We start from the raw sequence: 23,574 nt of genomic DNA, 5'->3' as shown, positions 1-23,574 counted from the left end.
CTTATCCTTGTTCTTAACTAGTTATTTCTCCTAGTTCTTCTATTTAGAATTAGCTTTCATTTTTAATTTTAATATTGCTTTTTGGAGGGGGGAAGACAGGGCAATTGGGGTTAAGTATTAAGTGTTAAGCTAGTAAGTGTTAATTGTCTGCGGCTGCATTTGAACTCAGATCCTCCTGACTCCAGGGCCTGTGCTCTATTCACTGTGCCACCTAGTCACCCCTAGAATTAGTTTTTAATATTCACATATTTAAGTTACTACATCTTTACCTGAGAGTTCCCTCCATTCTATTTGATGGCTACATTGTGCCATTTTAAAATAAATTTTATATATGAATTCTGTTTAATTGTACCTTTCAATGACAGTAGAGTTCTTTCCAATGAATTTAAAATAGCAGCTTCATCTCCAGTAGAAATATGTTGCAGGAATGTATCCATATGGTGATTCCACAGGGAACAAGCAAAACTATAAATTCCAGATGCTAACTGCAAAGAAACAACATATTTGTTCATAATTCATTAGAAATTTCATTAAGTCATTGACAGAGATCTAGAAAATGTTTGGTTTTTAATTCCAAAAACCTGAGAATACATTTCTGGTGAGACTATATGGGCAATGTTCAGATATCGTTCACAGAATAAAAGTTGCTATAATCAGTCAACATAACACTATAATCTACTAAAATTAAACAATCTTTCTATAATTCCAGTGTTTTGCCAATTTTCTACATGGTATAACTTAAGGTCTCTCTAGCACAAAGTACACCATTGGCTTAGTCAGTTTCCTAACATGCTCCAGCACATGTGGAAGCTCTCCTCCCAATTCCAAGCTTCAGACAAACTCAATGTCCAACAAAATTTATCTCCCAGGATTCTGGCTCCAAAAGTAATATATGTTCCCTCTCTGACAGCTCTCCAGCTGTCTCCTCTTGTCCTAACATCCCCTCTTCATCGTCCACTCCCTGATCCTGCTACACAGCTCTGCTTCCATAAGTCTACTCAATTCCTAGTGCCAGTAACTCCTCTGGAGTCCTACAGCTCTTTCTTCATGATGCCATACTTCAATCTCAGCCTCGAAGAAGCCTGTACCTTAGGAGTCTCAATTGACATCATGTGTTTGGTTACTGCCCCTGTTTAACTGATTTATATCTCTTTAGGAAGCTCTATATTTTACTTTATGCTATGAATCATTTATAGTAGCTTAAATTGCTCATTTAATATTATGTTTGTGATAATTTCTATTAAAAGCTAAGAATCAGTCCCTTGATCAGGAATATAAACCCTTACTGTAACATCATTTCTACTGGAAAATTAGTTTCTACTCACAATACCTTTTCCAGAAAAGTAATCTACTTTAAGTCCCAAGACAACATGTACTTACAAGAAAAATATAAAAATATATATAAAAATAGAAAAGTATATATAAAAGTATATATCTCTAAAGTATAAAATAAAAAATAAGGTCCAAAGTCTAGTTACAGCAAGCCTGTAATGGTACTCATTTTATGACTCAATAAAGAATTACTAAAAAATACTAAAAAAAAAAAAATACAAAATACAAAAAAAAAAAGAATTACTATACATGTGTCAGTCATCCAAAAAATAAATCTAAACTTTTAATTAATAAATCTTACCATTTGAAACGTCAAGAAAGAGAGTGAAACTGGTTCGCCTCCAGGCAAAAACATGCTATTAATGTTCTAAAAAATCTGAGAATTCATTGAATTTCAAAATCAGAGCTTGAAATTTTGATTAAGTCAAATCATGTTGGACTCCACAGACTAAAGCATATAGGTCAGGAGGATAAATCCTGTGTTCAAATTCTAATAAAATAATTTAATGTGGAACTTGGAACAAATGACTTTAAACTGACAATTTTCCAAAAGCAAAAGCTTTCCATTAATCTGTCATTCATTTCTCTCAGAGAAATGCTTCTTCTATATTGGAATTTTACTATGCCAGATATTTATCAAAACACAAATGGTCAAGTTGGAAATCTTTTATTCAGCTATTTTGACAGATATTCATGGGGGAAAATGAGATATTTAGACTTTAATTTTTTAAATTAAAAGAACAAATGAATAATATCCATTTAACGTCATTTCAATGTAAACTCCTTACAAAAAACCATATAGAGGATTCTGTAATATTTTAATGTCACAAGACTTCCATTTTAATAAGTTTCTATAAGGAGGCTTTTCCCAAATCTAACTACAACCCAACACAACTTTACTGATAAGTTTACAAAAAACTGTTATGTAACATGTGCTTTTATAAGTCTTTCTCTACTTAAGATACTGTTATAATGTATCATTTGCATATAGTACCTGTAGAAGATATTTCTATCATTTGATTACACTTTTACTACAGGAGATATTTTTACTATAATTTGATAATTTTTTGATAATTGATAATATTAATATTTACTATAATTTGGTTATTTTACTATAATTTAATGTGCTTTTCAAAATGTTTTTATGAGGGCTGCTTGATTTCTCATTATTGTTTTCGATTTGGGTGTTAAGCAGGGTTTTTGGAGAACAGTTTTCTGTGTGTAGGCGCCTACACATATCTGGATACAGGATTTGATGAATTTTTACTGGGCAGTGAAGGGCAAAAATTATAACCCTAGTAAATTATATATTAAATAATATACTAATATATTGAATATATCATATTTATATATTAAATATCTGTATATCTTATATATTAAAATATGTTTACTATATTATCATTATAATTTTTTTAACTGATCTCTGTATCTCACCCATGCTGTAGATTCATGCAGAGGCTGCTCATCAATCAATAACACTGTTAATCAAGACAGGATCTTCAATCTGCTCAAAGCTATTGTTTCCTATGTTAGTACATCCCTCTTTAGACAAAACAGTGGCCCCTGGGGACTCCTTATGACTCAAAGTTTTGCTGTAGACACCAGATTAGCATAGCCTACTGCAAATGAGAACTCCCAAATTCAAGACCTGTACCAGTCTTACACTCCCTACCAAGTGAGGTTAAAGACTTGTACCACCACTCCCAGAGTTCATGTACTTTGAAAGAAGGCTCTCAAGTACCTATAGACAAACCTATGAAATACTCTGAGCTACTTGTAAATTAAACATGAGAAACTTACCAATGCCTATTGTTAAAAAGACTGCTTAAGTAGAGTAACTTTTAAGAAATGGCATGGTATAGAAGGAACACTGGAGTCAGTGAATCAAGAGATTTGGATTCTACTCCTGGTCCCATCATTAATCAGTTTAATGACTGATAAACTTTCCTTAATGGTAAGAAAAAAATAATTCCTCTTACTATATCCAAGATTAATTCCACAGGGATAGAAGGAAACAAGCATTTATTAAGCACCAGGTACTGTGCTAAACATTTTACAAATACTCATTTGTTCCTCCAAACAACTCTGGGATGTAGATGCCCATTTTATACTTGAGGCAACTGAGGAAGACAGAGGTTAAATAACTTGCTCAAAGTCACACAGCTAGTAAGTATCCAAGACCATATTTAAACTGAGAGCTTCTGACTCCAGTCCCAAGATTCCATCCACTGAGCCTTTAAGTATCTTTGACAAGGCAAAGGGGAAGTCACATTTAATTTTTTGACTGTCATGGAAAGATAAAACAAGAGCTCTACTTATAAAAGGCTCCATGGAAAAGAAAATTGCTCTTTTAAATTTAAGGGGGGAAAGAGAACTATATGGGGAAGTTAATTTTCCCAATTTGTTTTTTTTGCCTTTTTTGGAGGGCGATTGGGGTTAAGTAACTTGCCCAAGGATACACAGCTAGTTTTTTTTGTGTGTGTGTGCATAAATTTTTTTTTTCTTAAAGCATACTGAATAAAATTTCTTTTAGGGGGAAAAAATACAAATAAATATAACTCTACACAAACATTTGGATTTTTGTTCATTTAAAAATCTAAAGTACAAGCATTTTTAACTTGAAAATTTCAAGAATGAAATGGAAACACTGCCACCATCTGACTTCATATGAATATTTTTTTAGTGACAACATAAAAGAATTTTTCTGTTAGAATGACAGAAATTAGATGATTATACTAAGGTTTATTTCACAGATTGTTTGCAAGTATTTCATTTTTTACTGGGCCAAATTCATTCCCTCATATTTTCTTCTTAAGAAATATTTGCAGAGCATTTATTTAAAATAAAAATAATTTCTGATTAACAGGAAGGGACAATTGTTCCTATTCAACAATATCCAAAAAATTATTTACTTTTCCTTAAAAAAAAAAACACATTGACAAATTCTAATCTACTTTTCTTAATAAAGCACATACAAATATTGCACTGCTGTACTGCAGCAGAGGGCCAGATATTTAAAGGATTTGCATTCCCAAGGAAATTTCTAACCTGGAAGGGAAAGTTCAAGTTCAGTGTCTTAAGCTTCAAAAATGTTATTTTCTTTCAGTAGCATCCATCAACTCTGGCAATAAAAAGGTATATGTATTTGAGTTTAAAATAATGGTGTTTTTAAAAAGTAATATTTTAATTACCCAATCACAATAGCTTTATCTGATAAGGCTCAAGAGTAGAATTATATTATATATTTTTGGAATTCGTTAATTTTTAGAAAAAGTTAATACAAGATTTTTCAGACTAAAAATTAAGAGTCTAGAACCAATGTGACATTTTAAATCTAAAACTAAAGTCTTATTTAAAAAAAAAAAGACCTAAATATTTTATCTATTTTATAATGAACTGCTTTGGGGGACTGAGTCAAGATGGCAGAGTAGAAGCAGGACCTCCGCTGGGCTTCAGCTTCCACCTTCCCCAATGCATGTAAAGGGGGACTCTAAACAAACTTCGGAACTGCAGAACCCACAAAATTACACAGAGAAGCTAACCTCCCGCTGAGGACAGCCCAGCAGGCCAGTAGGAATCAGGCAGCGCAGTGCTTTGGAAGCCAAAACCAGGCCCTTGGGAACTGGAGGTTTTAGCCCCAGGGTGGGTCTGACCAGCCACCTGCAAGAGGGACTCCAGATCAGCAGCAGCTGTGGCCCTTTCCAGAATTATCAACACACAGATGCGAAGGACAAAGTGAGAGGTCAGTGCAGTCTGGACTTTGGGACCCAGTAAGTGGGAGTACTTTGGCCTTTGCCCCAGGGCGAGAAGCCGCTGAGATATCCAGCACAGCCAGCCAGCAACACATGGCAGCTTCAGCTCCTGGCCTGCAGAGTGTAGGGGGACCAAGCAACCAGTCTGAGGGGTAATCGCTCTTGCTTTAACTTGCTTGGATCTGGATTGCAGTCTAGGGTGGAGGTCCTGGGGTGTGTGTCCAGCTTGCCAGAGCCTGTGGAGGCCTCAGAGAGGGCACCCATCTAATACCTCCGGCAGCTGAGAAAACCCCAGTGTTTGGGACGAAAGCTCGCCTGTCTGGTGGCAGAGTCCTACTGTGGCAAAAAGCCCAGGGGACAAGTGACTGAGGGGCAACACTCCCAGGCAAAGGAAACAAAGCAGACAGAAGATTCCAACATTAGACTCCTATCTTGGGGACAAAAAGGAGCAAAGCATGGAACAGGAGAAAGACAAAAGCTTTAAAGGAAAATACGAGCTGGTTACAAGCCATAGAGGACCTTAAGAAGCAAATAAGAGAAGTGGAGGAAAAATTGGGAAGAGAAATGAGAACAATGCAAGAAAATTACAAAATGAGAATCAACAGCCTGACTGAGGAAAATCACACCTTAAAAAACAGACTAACTCAAATGGCAAAAGAGGCTCAAAAAGGCAATGAGGAGAAGAATGCCTTAAAAAGCCAAATTTGCCAGATGGAAAAAGAATCTCAAAAGCTCACTGAGGAGAATCATTGCTTCAGAATTAGATTGGAAGCTAATGACTTTATGAGAAATCAAGATGCTATTAAACATATCCAAACATATGAAAGGATAGAAGGCAATGTGAAATATCTCATGGGAAAAACCACTGATCTGGAAAATAGATCCAGGAGAGATAATTTAAAAATTATTGGACTACCTGAAAGCCATGATCAAAGTAAGAACCTAGAAATCATCCTCCAAGAAGTTCTCAAAGAAAACTGCCCTGATGTTTTAGAACCAGAGGACAATATAGAGGTTGAAAGAATCCACTGATCATCTCCTGAAAAAGATCCCAAAAAGAAAACTCCTAGAAATATTATAGCCAGGTTCCAGAATTCCCATATTAAGGAGAAAATATTACAAGAAGCCAGAAAGTAACAATTTGAAAATTGTGGAAACACAATCAGGATAACCCAGGATCTGGCAGCTCCTACATTGAGGGATCGAAGGGCTTGGAATATGATATAGTGGAGGTCAAAGGAGCTGGGATTAAAACCAAGAATCACCTACCCAGCAAAACTGAGTGAAAATATGGTCATTCAGTGGAATAGAGGACTTTCAAGCATTCTTGATGAAAAAACCAGAGTTGAATAGAAAATCTGACATTCAGATACAAGAAGCAAGTGAAGCATGAGAAGGTAAACTGGGAAAAGAAATCATTAGGAATTTATCAAAGCTGAACTATTAACATTCCTACATGGAAAAAACAATAATTGTAACTGATGAAACTTTTCTCAGTATGAAAATAGTTGAAGGGAATAGAAATATATATATATGTATGTATATATGTCTATATATGAGGGTATATGGGCATATGAATACATATGTGAAAGTGTATATACGTTTACAGGTATACATAGGTAGAGGGCACAGGACCAATTTAACAGGAAGGGATGATACTTAAAAGGTGAAATTAAGAGGTAAAAGAGGAATATAATGAGAGGAGATGGGGAGAGACAGAATGGGTTAAACTATCTCATACAGAAGAGGCAAGGGAAAATGATTACAATGGAGGGGAAAAATAGGAAGGCAAAAGGGTATCAGTCAACCTTATTCCCACTGAATTTGGCTTGGGGAGGGAATGAAATACACACTAAATAGGGTATCTCACCTTACAGGAGATTAGGAGTGAAGGGAATGAGAGGGAAAAGCAGGCTGGGCGGGTGGGGGGGGAGGGAAGCTGGAAACACTCACTTTTGCAAAGGGATGGAATCAAAGTAGAGAATAGAACAAGTGGGTGGTGGGATAGGAGGGAGGGAAATATAGTCAGTCTTTTACAATATATCTACTATGTTAATGTTTTGCATTAGCTACACATGTGCAATCTATACTGAACTGCTATTTATCTTCCCAGTAAGGGTGGGTGACAAGGGAGGAAAGGAATGAATCTGGAATTCAAAGTTTTAAAATCAAGTGTTTAAAATTATATATACATATATACTATTATTAATACTATCTTACATGTAATTGGGAAAGAAGATATACAGGCACTGGGGCATAGAGATCCACCACGCCCTACTGGAAATGGGGTATGGGAGAAGATATGGGAGACAGCAGATTGGAGGAGGGGATATCCTGTGGGACTGTTATTCTGGGGTGGTAGGTGGGGGAAAAAGTGGGACAAAATTTGTAACTCAAAATCTGGCGGAAATTAATGATGTAAATCAGAAGTTAATAAAGCATTTGAGAAATGAAAAAAAAAAAAAAAGAAAGTTATCTAAACCTGAGGCTTCTCTGAACCTCACTTTCCTCATCCGTCAAATGATAGAGTTGGAGTAGCCGGTCTCTGTGTTCCCTTACTGTTCTAGATTGGACCATGATCCAAATAAATGGTTTTCCTTTTTTTTTTTTTTTTTAAAAAAAAATATAATGAACTGCTTTGCTTAAATTAGCTTTTCAAGCAAATTTCACATTTCAAGTTTCTTATGAGAGAAGAAAATAAAAACAAAAACGACCACTTTTTCACATTTCCTTCGTAAATAAGTTGATGAATCTGTGATCTTATGTGTCACAGATCTCTGCTGGATGTGTATCATAACCCACCCACACATTCTTATCCTGTACTAAACTTAGCCATGTCTTTCTATAATTCCTAATGCAATGAAACTGTACCCCTACAATTCTTTTAATGTTTCATAGAGAACAGTAAAGCTCTCAGACTGCCTAGTTATTATCCTTCAGTCTAGCTATATCATTTGCCCATCTCTTTGCTTATTATTTAATGATATAATTCATGCAATTTTACATGTGTACACCAGCTTTGGTAATATGCTGAAACATTCTTACACTTCCTCCCCAAATGTACCTTGCCACAGACATTTTGGGTCATCAACAACTTGGATTCTTCTGAGATTCTGGTGCTCCAATAGATAGAATGCATCAACAGGAAAATATTAGCATAAAGTGAGAAAAAGATTTTTCAGCAAAATATATGTAAAAACTGTCTAGGACTTAAAATTGACTAAAAATAAAATAAGTTGCCTTATTAAGAAGTGAGTTCTCCAGCACTAGAAGATTTCAAGTAGAGGTTGGATGATAACCTGTCAGAGACATATCAAGAATATAATATAGAGAAATATTCTCTAAGGTTCTTACCAACTCTAAGGTTCTATGAATATAACAGTCATGTGCATATCTATAATACAACAGAGCATCTGAACATATAATTACTTCCTTAAAAATTAGAAACTTCCTAGTTATAAGAATAACATCTATTGATCAAAACAAACCCTGACAATAATGGGAACTACCAAAGGAATTAACTCCTCCTAACCAAAGATGTTTACTTTCCATAGTAAATGCTTACTGATTGATAACACACAGGGAAATTCTTCCTAAGAAGATTTAAATGGGGCGGCTAGGTGGAGCAGTGAGTGAAGCGCCAGCCCTGGAGTCAGGAAGACCTGAATTCCGTTCCAGCCTCAGACACTTAACACCCACACAAAAAAACTAGCCGTGTAACCTTGGGCAAGTTACTTAACCCCAATTGCCCTCCAAAAGGCAAAAAAAAAAAAAAAATTTAAATGATGCTGCTTCAATAGTATCCAGTTCTTTAAAATCACGTATAGAGAAAAAAAAATCATTTTTGTCCATTTCCCAGGTTCCCTAAATGACTCTCCAAAGTAATGACATGCTTCTTAAAGCTAGAGGTATAGGCTAACTAAAAAGAAAGAGCTTTTTAACAACTCTCAAATATTCTAATGAATGGATTCAAATGGATTCCAATTAGATCTTGATCTAATTTGATGGGATTCCCTCCAAAGAACTCACCCATGCTTTCCCATCCTACATGACTCTCAAGCATGCCCTATTAAGGTTTCCAAAAGAGCTGCTCTTAATGTGTTGGTGGCCTTCCTTGTGCTCTCTTGTCATCCAGAGGATACCAAGGGAATACAAAGGCTATTCACAGGTAATTTCTCACACTAAATGGCAAAGTATTAACTACCAAGTAAATTCCACATTGACCTTCAAAGCCTTCCCAAAATCTACCCTAACTCCTCTAATCCAGCCTAACTGGTTAGTTTAGCCTCCCCCAATATAACTTATCCTTTTCCACATAGTGACATCCCTCTGTTTACACTGATTCTCTCCTATAAAAAAATGTCCCCTCACTCCCTTTATTTCCTATATATAAATACTATCCATTGTAAAATGCCAGAAATCCAATACATCTTTTACTCACCCCAGTTAGACGTGTTCTCTCTCCCACTCACTTTATCCTTCATTAAATCAGTTAACTAGTATTTACTAGTGATTTTTATGCTCTACTTGCTTTTTCATGTGTCATGCTTTTGAAAGAGATAGGAATAGATGATCTTTAAGATCCTCACCAATTTTAAAATCCCATTTATTTTTATATCAGCTAGATCAAGGCCAGCAATCCTTCCTGTACTTTTAAACATGTGTCTTCCCTTAGTACTCTACCTCACACACAGTAGGCATTCAATAAGTATTTGTAGATGGGCTTTTAGGTACAGTTAATTTTCAGAGTAATTGTTTAAATGTTTGTAATTTCCAAGATACAAATTACTGCTCTAAATATGTAACTCTAAATGGACCTCAATAACAATCACATATTTTTATAAGCTATATAATAATGACAAATACTAATAAACTCAACAGCAATCAGCTCATTAATTCTTGAAAGAATTAGTCTTAATTATATGGCCTCATAAATAAACAAATAAATGACTCATTTCCTTTTCATTGTCAGACTTCTTAAAAAAGGAGTCTACATTCCCTGTCAACCTCTTGCAATCAAGTCTTCTGCCCCTACTTGCTCTGGCAGGGGAAGAGGGGAAACTACTCTCAAAGGTCACCTATAACCTCACAATCCAAAGATCTTTTTCTCAATATTGTTAAGAATAATAGGGGCAGCTAGGTGGCACAGTGAATAGAGCACCAGCCCTGGAGTCAGGAGGACATGAGTTCAAATCCAGCCTCAGATATTTAATACTTAACTAGCTGTGTGATCTTGGGCAAGTCACTTAACCCCAACTGCTTTGCCTTTCCCCCTCCAAAAAAATATAATAATAATAATTTTTTTAAATAATAGCTAACATTTATATAGCACTTTAAAGTTTGCAAAGCACTTTGCATATTAACTTATTAAATCCTCACAACAGCCCTTGTAGATTAGTACTATTATCCTCATTTTACAGATGAAAACAAAGGCTGAAAGTAGTTCAGTGACTTGCCCAGGGTCATTCAGCTAATGTCTGTCTGAACTCATGTGCTCCTGACTCCAAGTCTAGCACTCTATCTACCATATACTACTCAGCTACCCTGTTCTTCTTTGACCTCTGTACACTGTTTGACACTGATGACATTCCATTGTGAAACGCCATCCCTCTTTTGGTTTCTGTGAAGTTGCATTATGCCAATTCTTCCCCTAATTCTTCATTGAAGATTCTTCGCCATTTCCTTCAATGGCTGCTCTTCCTCCCACATAATAAACAAGAAACTGACAAAGGCCTTCTGTTATTTTCTTTCTCTGTTCATGGTAAATGACCTCGTCCACTCTCAAAGCTTCACTATTCACCTCTTTGTTGATGAGTTCAAAACAACCCAACTTCTCCTTTGTCTTGGGTTCCAAATTTCCAATCAGGAATGAAACAGTCTTTCACACATCCAATTCATACTAAATAGTATGTCTGGATTAATCTATCCTAAAGTACCTCTCTGATCATATTAACTATCTAGCTAAAAAAAAACAAACTTGACAATCTCCCCACTCCCTGCTGAAATCGGACTGGCATTTAAACCCACCATGTTCTAGCTTCTAATTTTTGTTTGTTTTAAATTCTGCTTTAAATCCCAACAAGTCCTTCCACTTAACTACCCACTACAGGCAAACTGAATGATTTATCCTTTCCTAGACAAGGATTATACTCTCCAATCTCCAAAACTCCACTCATGCTACCACCTCTGTCTTCTCTAAGCAAGGATTTGTAGTTAAAAGGCCCCTGATTCAAATTCTAGCCCTGTCACCTGCTATCTGTATAACCTTGGATAAGACATTTAACCCGCTAGGGAGTGTTTCCTCATTTATAAAATGAGGAGGTTGGACCAGATACATTCTAAGGTCTTTTCCAGCTATAAATCTATGATCCTATGATCTCTACCAGTAGAAATACTCAACCCTGAACTGTTTCTAAAATTTGTCTCACCTAAAAAGAATCTCAATAACTTCAATGTGTGTTGGGGGGGGGAGGGACAGGATTTAATGGAATATACTATGAAGCAAGTACTAGTTTCAACTACTTAATGCATTATAGCAACTGACGACAATATATGCATAGCATGGTGGAGAAAGACTACTGGATAGGGAGGCCATGGGTTTGAATTGAAGTTCCTTCAATTATGACTTGTATGATCTTGGGCAATCATTTAACACCTACAGTCTTCAGTAGTAAAATTAAGAGTTTAGACTGAATGACGTCTAAGACCCCTTTAAATATATAAATAGTTGTCAAACTGGACAAATCACCTTAGCACTCAAACTTTGCCATTTCCCACCCTACTATAGCTACCTTTCACACAGCCCAGAACCCATTATGCTGCCAAGTTTTGCTGATTTCAGCAGATCCACTCTACATCATTTGATAAAATGTTCCACAATGTCACTACACGTGGACTCTAGGATTCCCATTTGGGCTATCCCAGACCAAAAGCATGTTTTCCTAGATCTTAGGCTTCCATCCCCCACAGTTTGTTACATCCACAAGGGGATGCTCCGAGGAAAATACTTTATAAACCTAACAGCAGTATATAAGTGCAAGTTATTATTTTATCATTTGGTCTAAAATGGTAAAAATTCCAGAAGCCAAATACATTTTCTTTTGCTCATTACACAGCATTACTGAAATTATAGTCCTCAAATATCTGTCACCAGTAAAGAAAAATTTTGTTGCCTACAGGATATGAATTTTCACTTTAAAGTGATTTTTCACTTTAAGAACAAAGCAAAGCTGCTATTAAATGGGAAAAAGTATATTTCATTTGGAGATTTTATGAATTATGATAATAAAGAAACAGCTAAGGGACAGCATAAGGAAGGTAAGATTTAGAATCAGAAGATTCAAGTTGAAGCCCCAGCTCTGCTGCTCACTCCCCTGGGTAAGTCATTTCCCATCTGCACACCTTACATTAGTCAGCTATAAAATGAATGGGCTGGAATCTAAAGGTAATGATCGAAAATTATAAAGACCAAGACTGGCCCCAAAGAAGGACAATGAAAAGACACTCACAGGACAGAGCCAAGATGGTGGAGTAGAAATAGGACTTCCTGAGGCTCCCACTTCCACCTCCTCTAATTCATGTAAAAAATGACGCCAAACAAATTTTGGAGCTACAGAACCCACAAAATGACAGAGAGAAGCAACCTTCTGCTGAAGACAGTCTGGCAGGCCAGTAGAAAGGGACCAGCGTAGTGCCCTGGGAGCCGAGCCCAGCAGTGTGAGCCTGAGGTTTTAGCCTCAGAGCAGCCACAAACAGCCACGGCTGGAGGGACTTCAGATCACTAGCAGCTATGGAGGTTTCCAGAATTTTCCAGACTTATCGACCCATAAATGCTAAGGACAAAGTGAGAGGTCAGTGCAGTGTGGACTCTGGGAATTGGGAGTCTGGGACTAAGGTCTGGCCTTTGCCCCCTGGAGGGAGAAGCAGCTGAGGTGTGGCAGCCGAGGAGCAGCCACCGTGTGGCTGCTTCAGAGCTCCTGGCCTACAGATTGTAGGGGGACCAAGCGACCAGTCTGAGGAGTAATCACTCTTGCTTTAACCTGCTTGGATCTGGATCACTGTCTAGGGTGGAGGTCCTGGGGTGGGTGACCAGTTTGCCAGAGTGTGTGGAGGCTTCAGAGAGGGCAGGCAGCCAACTAATAGCATTAGTTGATTTAGCTTAACTTTTCCTGGTTGAAACAGAGGATTATATACACACACACACACACACACACATACACACACATATATGTATACATACATGTATGTCTATATAGGAGGGTATATGGGCATATGTGAGTGTGTGTATATATGTGCACAGATATACATAGACAGAGGGCACAGGACCAATTGAATAGTAAGGGATTATACTTAAAAAGCGAAATTAAGAGGTGAGAGAGGAATATAATGATAGGAGATGGGGAGAGACAGAATGGGGTAAATTATCTCATATAGAAGAGGAAAAGGAAAAACTGTTACAATGGAGGGCAAGAACAGGAAGGCAAACCCGAATGAGTCAACCTTACTCTCATTGAATTTGGCTCAGGGAGGGAATGACATACACACTAAATACGGTATCTCACCCTACAGGAGAGTAGAGGGGAAGGGGAAGAGAGGGGGTTTAATGGAAGAGAGGGTAGGCTGGGGGAAGGGACTTTTGAAAAGGAACAGGATCAAAGTAGAGAATAGAACAAGTGGGGGGTGGGATAGGATGGAGGACAATATAGTCAGTCTTTCACAATATATCCATTATGGAAATATTTTGTACAGCTACACGTTTACAACCTATATTGAATTGCTTATCTTCTCAGTGAGGGTGGGTGACAAGGGAAGAAGGGAAAGAATCTGGAATTCAAAGTTGTAAAATCAAATGTTTAAAAATATATTTATTATTATTATTACTATTATTATTTTACATGCAACTGGGAAATACGATATACAGGCACTGGGGCACAGAGATCCACCGTGCCCTACTGGAAAGTCGGAGGGGGGATAGGGAAAGATATAGGAGAAAGCAGACTGGGGGAGGGGATATTCAGTGGGATCACTGTTTTGGGGTAGTGGGTAGGGGAAAATGGGGAGAAAATTTGTAACTCAAAATCTTGTGGAAATGAATGATGTAAACTAAAAATAAACATAAAATAAAGAAAAAAAAGACACTTCCTCAGCTCTTTTGCAGAGGTAGGAACACTAAATGTAATGTCAAATTTTTCCCATGTACTGATAGCTTTTACCAAATTTTCTTTTTCCCATTTTCTTTTTTGAAAGAATTATTATAAAGGCTATAGCTTTGCAATGGAGAAGCCAAAATGATATGGGGGAAATCTAGTCGATGAAACCTAAAATATCAATAAAAATCTATTTTTTAAAATGAGTGGGCTAGACTAGATCACTTCTGAGATACTCTGTAGGTCTAAATCTACCTGGGAACCCAATTCTTTTGTCTCGGTAAAGAGGTAGGGACAACACATGGAGCGGATTGCATCAACTATTAGTGTTAGTTGATTTAGCTTAACTTTTCCTGGTTGAAAAAGAGGATTAATAACTGTGGATAAGAGTGAGGGAGGGAGGCATACTGGGAAATGACTGTGGTATTTAAAACAAGGCACAAATAATGCTTTAAAAAGAAATGGGTAACCCCCAAAGAGTTAATTTAAAAAATTTGAATAACATTTGCAAAATGTTTATGAAAAATTAAATTCCATGGTAATGTCCCTAATATTTACAAGTTTTAAAATTAGACAACTTTCCTAAGATGATAATACACTGAAGTCCTTCAACCAAGTAAAATGCTCAAATCCATCCTCAGATAATTACTAGCTCTGTGACCATGAACAAGTCACTTAACTTCTGTCTCAGTTTTCTCATGAGTAAAATGAGAATAAGAGTACCTAACTCCCAGGGCTGTTGTAAGGACCAAATGAAATATCAGTTAAGTGCTTTAAAACCTTATAGCACTGTATAAATGCCAGCTATTATTTGAAAACCAATGTAGTGTACTGGAAACAATACTAAAACAGGAATCAGGAGACTAAAGTTCTAGGTAAATCTCTGCTATTAACTATGTGGCTCTGAGCAAGTCATATAGCCTCTATAAGTTTTCTCACCTGCAAAATGAATAATCAAGACAAGATAATTTCTGAGGTTCCTATTAGTTCTGGAATTTTGTGATTCTATTTAAAAAAGTGATTTATGTAGGTGGAACAACAAAATTCTTAAGTATTTATTTTTTGGGAAAATTATTACTTTGTACATAAAACATTCTTTATCATGGAGTTTAAATATCATCAAGTAGATATCATAGATATGTAATCAGCTCTCATCAAGTTCAACACCATCTCAAAAAAAAGGATATTCAGAAACTTGGCCATTATTCAGGTAATTAGCATCAGAGTTAAGGGTCCAAGTGCAGACCTCTGATACCTAAGTCAGCAAAATATGTTAATATGACAATCATAAAGTTAAGAAAGTTTTGTTAATACTCTCAGATACTTTATAAGAGGCAATGTAATATAATGAAAAGAACCTTGGACCTGGAAGTACAGAGAGGCCTTAGTTAAAATCCTGGCAGCAACACTAACTAGACTGTGTGATAATGAGTAATCTACTTAGCCTCTCTCAGTCTAGTTTTATCCTCAGCAAAACAGATGAACTAATAACTGTGATACCTACACACTTCACAAAAATCTTGTAAGGATCAAATGAGATAATGTGGAGACTGCTTTGCAAAACTCAAAAGTACCATATGGCAACTATCATAGTTTTAAAATAATATTAACCTATGAAGGCATTATGCCTCTACCAATTTATTGCAATAATAAGCCAAAAAATATTGTGTAAGCTTCTTGTGACAGAAAGGGCCTTGCATATAGCAGACACTTAATAAATTATTTAATTGCTGATGACTAGTAATTTACTTTTTCATCCATCTTTATTTTCAATTTATAACACTAAAACAAGCATTTCTTTATAGGTAATAGTGCCCCAAAAGAAAAGTGAATGTAAAACTGTGAATATCTATAACATACAGCTTGCTTTTCTTTTTCAACATATAATGAATTCAACATGTAACTTTAAAAGCTACCCTGACTGTAATTCTTTCTGGCCTTCTATTCATTTTTAAATGTTTCAATGACCATTGTTTCTTTCATTTCTTTTTATTTCTTTGGCTATCCTAACTCAACCTCACCCTACCACATATCCACTAAAATAAAAAAAAATGAAAAACAAAAACAAAACCTTATGGCAAATATTAATAGTCAAGCAAAACAAATTTTGAACATAGGCCATGTCCAAAAATGTATATCTTACTCTGCTAATTCCTCTTAAAGTAATGTTATATTGCTTTAAGCTTACTGCATTTCAAGAAAATTAACATTTAAGGGATTTTATGTAGAATATTTGGTTCCATCTTATGCACAAGATAAATTTTAAGAACTTGTTTTATGCATAACTAATTAGTACAAGGCACTTATTAGCAAGCTAGTTATGTTGTTTCAAAAAACGCAATCAGGTTTCAGGATCTGGACACTTCAAAGCCCCGCCCACCCCCCAAAAAAATGGTTGCTAGGCCAGTTCTTTATAGACAGAAGCAGCAATTGAAATCCTAGATATAAATAATCTTATGCTGAATATAAAAGAGAAAAAAAGAAATGGCAATAGCTGCTAAAATACTGTTTCTGAGGTCCAAAGAATTTGGTTTCCTTGATTTTCTTCTTTAAGAAGGTCTTGGATACATGTTGCAGAGAACTGGATCATCTACCATCAGACATCTAAAGCAGTATTAACCTAGGGATATAAAATTTTAAAGGCAACCTAATAAAAATTATTATATGAGTTTCTTAGGCAAAGAAAATATTTTTATATCTAGATTTCATGCACTTACATCATAAAAGAGTTTCCGATCTGCAGCCAGTCTTTTGGAAGCCAAAGTTTTAGTGACATGATAGAAAGTAAGTAATGCTCTGTGCTGACGAAGATCATCTTGGATTTTCACAGATTCTATAAGGGTAGGAATCAGTTCTGGCCAATGTCTGGGACAATCCAATCTAGCAACTTTTGCAATCAGCACTGCAATCTGAGTTGCAATCTATTAAAAAAGCATTACCAGAAAAAATGGATAAGGTCAAGGGGATATTGAAAATTACATTTTTCATTAAGAACAGAGAAAGTATATTCTCCAGATTTCCAATATTATTTTTTCCATTGGCTGTCCATTCAACAAAATGAGATATGCTTACACTAAAGGAATATATCTATCACTTACCAAGTTCATTTAAAGGATATTTAATATTGCATATCAGTAATGCTCTGGCCTTACTAACAAAGCAATGTATAAATCTCAGCAACTACTTCCTCTCTCTGAACATCAGTTTTCTCATTTGTAAATAAGTGTTGGAAAAGATTTTCAAGGTTCAAAGCAAGTTTAACATTCCAGATGTCTATAAAAATCAGTTATGTTCCTGCTAACTGGAAAAAAAAAAGCAATTTTCCAACTGTCAATCCACAACAAATTTTTACCACTTTCACACAAAAGATCCTTCTTGCTTAAAAAGCTCAAAACTTCAAAAACTTGAACCTCTGTTCATCCCATGTTTTGATTCCCCTCAGCTTCCTCAACAACGAAGTAATGCCGAGACAGCTAGGTGGCAGAGTGGCTAGTAATCTTCATGAGTTCAAATCTGGACTTCCTAGCTTGCTCACTAGCTGTGTGTGCCTGGACAATTCACTTAATCCTGTTTGTCTCAGTTCCTCATCTGTAAAATAAACTGGAGAAGGAGAAGGCAAACCACTCCAGTATCTCTGCCAAGAAAATCCCAAATGGGGTCATGAAGAGTCAGACTTGACTGAAAAATCACCAAACTGATCAGTAATGCTGTATTCTTTAGAAATCTGTGGTTTCACATATATTCTTTTCTGTTCTAATTGTATATGGAAATATTATCTTTTTTTAGTGTTCATTAAGTTCAGAATAAATTGTTTTTTAAAGCAATGTTATTACTACAATGTCATTTAGGTGTAAGGTGCTGACTTTTGTCAACAGCCGGACCCAGAGGAAAGAAAAAAAGCTCTCCCTTAGAAGTAAGACCTACAAGGTGTCCAGTAGGAATTCACATTGCTAGATGATGTTGAGATTTTATTTTCCAAGTTACCAAATCACTAAAATAAATTACACACAAGCAGCTTATGAAGTAAAAAACATGATTAGATGAATTTAATTGCTCACTGAGGTAACTGAGGTATTCCTTAAAAAAAAAAAAGCTAAAAAGTTCATCAAGAATGTTATAATGGGGGCAGCTAAGGTAGTGCAGTGAACAGAGCACCGGCCCTGGAGTCGGAAGGACCTCAGTTCAAATCCAGCCTCAGGCACTTCACACACACACACACACACACTAGCAGTTGGCCTTGGGCAAGTCACTTAACCCCAATTGCCCTCCCCTCCCCCCTCCAAAAAGCAAAAAAAGGAAAGAAAAGAAGACTATCACATTCACACCATAATAAACTGAATCCCCAAAAATGTTTTTCTTGAGATTTGTCATTAGTCTTCAGTATTAACTTATATTTTTAAATAAAGTAGATGAACCACAACTTTTAAAAATTCTATTCCTGTAACAAAAATTCAGTAAACTTCATCTTATGTAAACTTTTCATTTCTATTTTCAAGAAAAATTCTTTCTTTTAAATTCTTCTTTAAGTAAAAGAAAACCCAGTTACTTCCCAATAAAAATAACTACCCAAGTAAAAGAATGATTAATCAGCAACCATTTCTTGACTGACCTGATTTACTGGCTCATTGAAATTGGTGATGAGCCCTGCTCGCAAGGTGGCTTTCTCCTCCTCTGAAAGAGCACTATTAAAAAAAAAGAGATAAAGATGTGTTTATTATTCAACAATTCTAACAAAATGTATAAATCTATATTTGCAGTTTTATAGCATTTAAAAGGTATGTTTAAAAATATTTCCAAAGAGTAGGTGCTCATATTTGCTGAGTAAAATGAACTTACATTTCTGTTTGCTTACAAAGGTTTGATAAACAGAGACTGAAAACATGCTTTAGGTGTGAATAAACACTAATTTACATTTGAAAAGGTTACTATAGAAGAAGAAAGATTTGACAGATGATAAAAACATAAGAAGCATATCAATGGTAATTTATAATCAATCAACAACCATTTATTTATTAGTTGCCAAGCACCACGCTAAGTGCTGACACTTTTTGATATTAATTTTTGTTGATGGTACAATGATACAAGTTTTTCTAATTTTATTGGAGCATATCTATTTCCTAAAGTTAACCATAAGCGGAATTTGTGAAAAGCAAATCCTATTTTCCCTAGTAAACTCCTAATAAGTGTTATCATACAAAGAGCTCTGGCCTTACTAACAAAGCAATGTATAAATCTCAGCAACTACTTCCTCTCTCTGAACATCAGTTTTCTCATTTGTAAATAAGTGTTGGAAAAGATTTCCAAGGTTCAAAGCAAGTTTAACATTCCAGATGTCTATAAAAATCAGTTATGTTCCTACTAACTGGAAAAAAAAAGCAATTTTCCAACTGTCAATCCACAACAAATTTTTACCACTTTCACACAAAAGATCCTTCTTGCTTAAAAAGCTCTAAACTTCAAAAACTTGAACCTTTGTTCATCCCATGTTTTGATTCCCCTCAGCTTCCTCAACAATGAAGTTCCAGAGGGAGCTAGAAGTTAGGAAAATATATATTCTACCATTACATAATTGTTTGCTTTGGGAAATAAAACATGAGGTAATAAAACAGTGAAGGCCAATTTCCTAAGTGGTCTAATATTAAAATTGATTTTTAAAGTTCATTCTAAGCTTTGCATTACTTTGCAACTTCTTCCTTCTGTCAATATATGTTTTGCCTAATATATGACTTGATTGTGACTTCCATCTGAACTGCAAATTACATATTATATTTCATTACATAACACCCATCTTTGGAAAATATTCACAATTCTAACTAACGCAAAAAAAGATGTCTTATAACAATGTTAACAGAAGTCTAATCACAATTTATAAACAAGTATTTTTGTTATCATTAGGCAATGTAACACTTTTGGTCAAGTGTATATCTCTCACAAAAATGCATTATGGGTAAAAATAGAAACTGAACTCATTAAATAAGAAATTAACATTAATTCATTCACTGAGGTCCAACAAATTGTGAAAACTATTGTGAAAGAAAATAAAGTAGATAAATGACCCCTAGGTCCTTGCAGGATTCTCATTCTTTAAGAAAATATTTAAAAAGATAGCATCTTACTAAAAAATGTTTAATATGTAAAATTCATACATATTTATGTAATTCAACTTTAAAGCTATAATCTGAACAATGGTTTCTAATTGACAAAAGAAGTCTAAATATGAGACTAACGCTTTTGTTGAGATTCTCCCCTTTAAGGAATGTTATTGCAACTTCCACCTTTAACAAGACACTGAATGTGCTATAGTTTTCAGGATAAAAAACTTTTCCACTTAACAGTTATATGGTTTAATTCATATATTTAAAGTTTAAAATTTTGGTCTACTATACAATTCTCCCTTCTGAGCATAATTTGAAATAAGCCAGAAACTTAAAACAGATTCTGTGTCTGTAAAGTCTCTCATTAGGAGCTAAGCAACATCTCTTACCTATCCACCCACAATCCAAATAGAATGGGTCAGGAAACATTTAAAAGTAAATTAGACAAAGTAGAAGAAAAATTATTTAAGGGAACAACTCAGCTACATGTAACCCAATAACATATGATCACTAATTCCTAAAAGTACCAAATCCTTCTAAAACTAACACAAATCTGAAAATAAGATAATTCTGTCACATAGAATGCAATCATATTAGACTTTAATGATTATTTTAAAGTTTTTTGTTTCCCTAGTAACTACCAAGGACATGCTTTGTTAATATTTAAATATCTTTATAAATATCTGAATACAATTTATTTTAAATACACACACATCAAAATACAATTACTTGAAGAAAACATTTTACAGATATAATTGCTATGTGGTCACCCTGACATCTACTGGTGAAATGAAGAAACATTAGCTTACTATACAAAGCTCCCCACATTTCCTATTGCATACATTTCAAACTCAAATCTATTCTGCCTTTTAGTTGAAAGGCTTTTTGTTATGCCTTTTGGGAGAATATATTTCCTCCTTTGGAGGCATATCAACAGAGCTTGATGTTTCCTTAATACTGTGTTTCCTTAATACTTGAACTCTTTCTTTCTGGGTTGATTGTAGCAGGTGTTCTTTGACCTGGAAGCTCTTGATTTTGACTATGACATTTCTAGATGTTTTCAATTTGGCGTTTCTTTCAGGAAGAATTGCTGGATTTTTTCTATTTTCATTTTGTCCTCTGGTTCTAACAGATGAGAGTTTGTTTATTATTTCTGGAAATATGGAATCTAGGCTTTTTTGTTTATGTTTTTCAGAGTGTCCAATATTTACATTATCTCTCTTCAACCTGTTTCCAATTCATTTGGGAAAGTGTTTTCACTATTTTCAAAAATGGATACCTTATGTTTTGTCTTTCTAATTTTTTAATCTTTTGGCCGAAATTAACACAAAATTCCAGATACTGTATAATAATACTGCAAATAATTAGAATAATTTTTGCAGAAGACTTAATTAAGATTCAACCAACACATCAGTTGCAAGAAACAATGAATACAAAGACTAAAGGAAGACATGGGAAGAATCATATGAACATGAAATGAATCAGAAACAGAAAAATAAGTGAACTAGAAGTCATTATAAGTGACTACAACAATGTGAATTATAAGAATAACAAAAGCAAAACTAAATGCTGTGTACTTATGTAGTCAAGCTTAACCATGAAGAAGAAATATAAAGATGTACTTCCCTATGGAGATGAAATATATGTATAAATTTCACTGATGTTTTGGTTAGTTTTGCTGAACTGCTTTTTTGTTTTTTATCCTTTGTTATAAAAGATTATTCCCTAGGTCAGAAAGGGGTAACAAAATATTTAGAAATTAAAGTGATGTAAAACAGAGATCAATAAAAAGTTTAAAGATTCAACCACTACAGAAATGATTCCAAAAAACCCTTCAAGATACTGCTTCTATGATTTTTTCCAAATTCCTGAAACTTCATACTATTGGACAAAGTGACCTAGTAAAAGTATGTTATGCACTAATTACTTACTTTGTATCTAAGCAATATTTCAGTGGCCAAAAAGAATGATGTTTTCTGAATGGTAGTGACATATAAAAGATTAAAAGCATTAAAAATTTTCTACCTATTCTGAGCATCCCAAATAGATGAAACATCTAATATTATAAAACATCACAGTCACCATTAAACTCCCCCCACCTCCAAAAAAATGAAAGAAACTTACTGAGGTGCTACACGTCTCCAATAGCGATCAATTCCATTTTTAAAATACAGGACAGCTAGCCACCTTACATTTATATCCAGAGTATGGTTTGTAAAAATATTCTGTAAGCAACAATAAGCAGTATTAAAATAGATTTAAAAGTTATGCTATTAATACTCATAATGAAAGATGGGCGAAATAAAAATTATATACATTATTTTCTGCAAAACAACTATCACTTTTTTATTTTTATATAATGCATGTCCATTCCTCAAATGAGACAGAAAAGAAAGCATAAAATAAAGATATTCCAACAATGACATTAAGAGTTAAAGCTAGGAGGGGTGGCCAGGTGACTCAGCGAGTAAGAGCACTGGCCCTAGTGTTGGGATGACCTGGGGATCGAATCTGGGCTCAGATACTTAGCACCATACCCAGAAATAACTGGCTGTGTAACCTTGAGCAAGTTACTTAATCCCAATTGCTTTACAAAAAAAAAAAAAGAGTTAAAGCTAGGATTCTGGAAGATCACAGCACCTGGGGTCTTACAAGTCTTTTGTTCATTTTTTCAGTCAAGGAAAATTCATCTTCTTTCTATACTCTCTCCCCCTTACAAATATATAAAGTTAATCAAAATAAATTCCTACAATGACCATATTTTTTAAAAATGCCTTAAATCTGTATGCTAAACTCATCACCTCTCTAACTATGAAATCATGGAAGGTCACTGTGTTGAGTTTCTAAGTCTTTCAAAATTCCTTATCTTTACAATATTGTTGCTATTGTATAAATGTTCTCCTGGTCTGGTTCACTTTACTGTTCAGTTCATACAAGTCTTCTCAGGTTTCTCAAAAACTATTCTCCTCATCATTTTTAGAGCACAGTTGGAATCCACCCCATTCATATCCCATAACTTGTTAATAAGCCACTGATGGGCACCCTTTTAGTTTTGCAGTTTATAAATATTTTTGTACATATGGGTACTTTTCTTCTTTATAATCTCTCTGACCTCTCTGATCTCTACTTAGCAGTGTTATCACTAAGGGTATGTATATTTTAATAGCTTTTAAGCAGAGATCCAAATTAAAATCTCTGGGTTCTGAAGACACATGAATTATGTGGCATTCTTTTTAAGTTTAATTTCTC

At 35.0% G+C, this 23,574-nt stretch overlaps 1 protein-coding gene across 2 annotated transcripts in view; it reads right to left on the bottom strand.

The window, feature by feature from the left end:
* Window positions 1-23,574, bottom strand: part of IPO11 (importin 11) — a 230,997-nt gene that overhangs the window by 190,593 nt on the left and 16,830 nt on the right. Inside the window, exons 3-6 of one of the 2 annotated variants that reach the window (XM_069096383.1) lie at window positions 22,450-22,550; window positions 18,840-18,912; window positions 16,948-17,151; window positions 353-485 (exon numbers count right to left, since the gene is read on the bottom strand). In XM_069096383.1, the coding sequence (XP_068952484.1) occupies window positions 353-485; window positions 16,948-17,151; window positions 18,840-18,912; window positions 22,450-22,550 (511 nt within the window). The remainder of the gene's footprint in view (window positions 1-352; window positions 486-16,947; window positions 17,152-18,839; window positions 18,913-22,449; window positions 22,551-23,574) is intronic. The other variant, XM_069096384.1, reaches the window with a different exon arrangement.

Source organism: Petaurus breviceps, unplaced genomic scaffold (assembly GCF_028583685.1).
Source record: "Petaurus breviceps papuanus isolate PSGF00001 unplaced genomic scaffold, PetGlider_PUasm1.0 229, whole genome shotgun sequence".
Lineage (NCBI taxonomy): Eukaryota > Metazoa > Chordata > Mammalia > Diprotodontia > Petauridae > Petaurus > Petaurus breviceps.
This window is presented reverse-complemented; position numbering and strand designations above follow the sequence as displayed.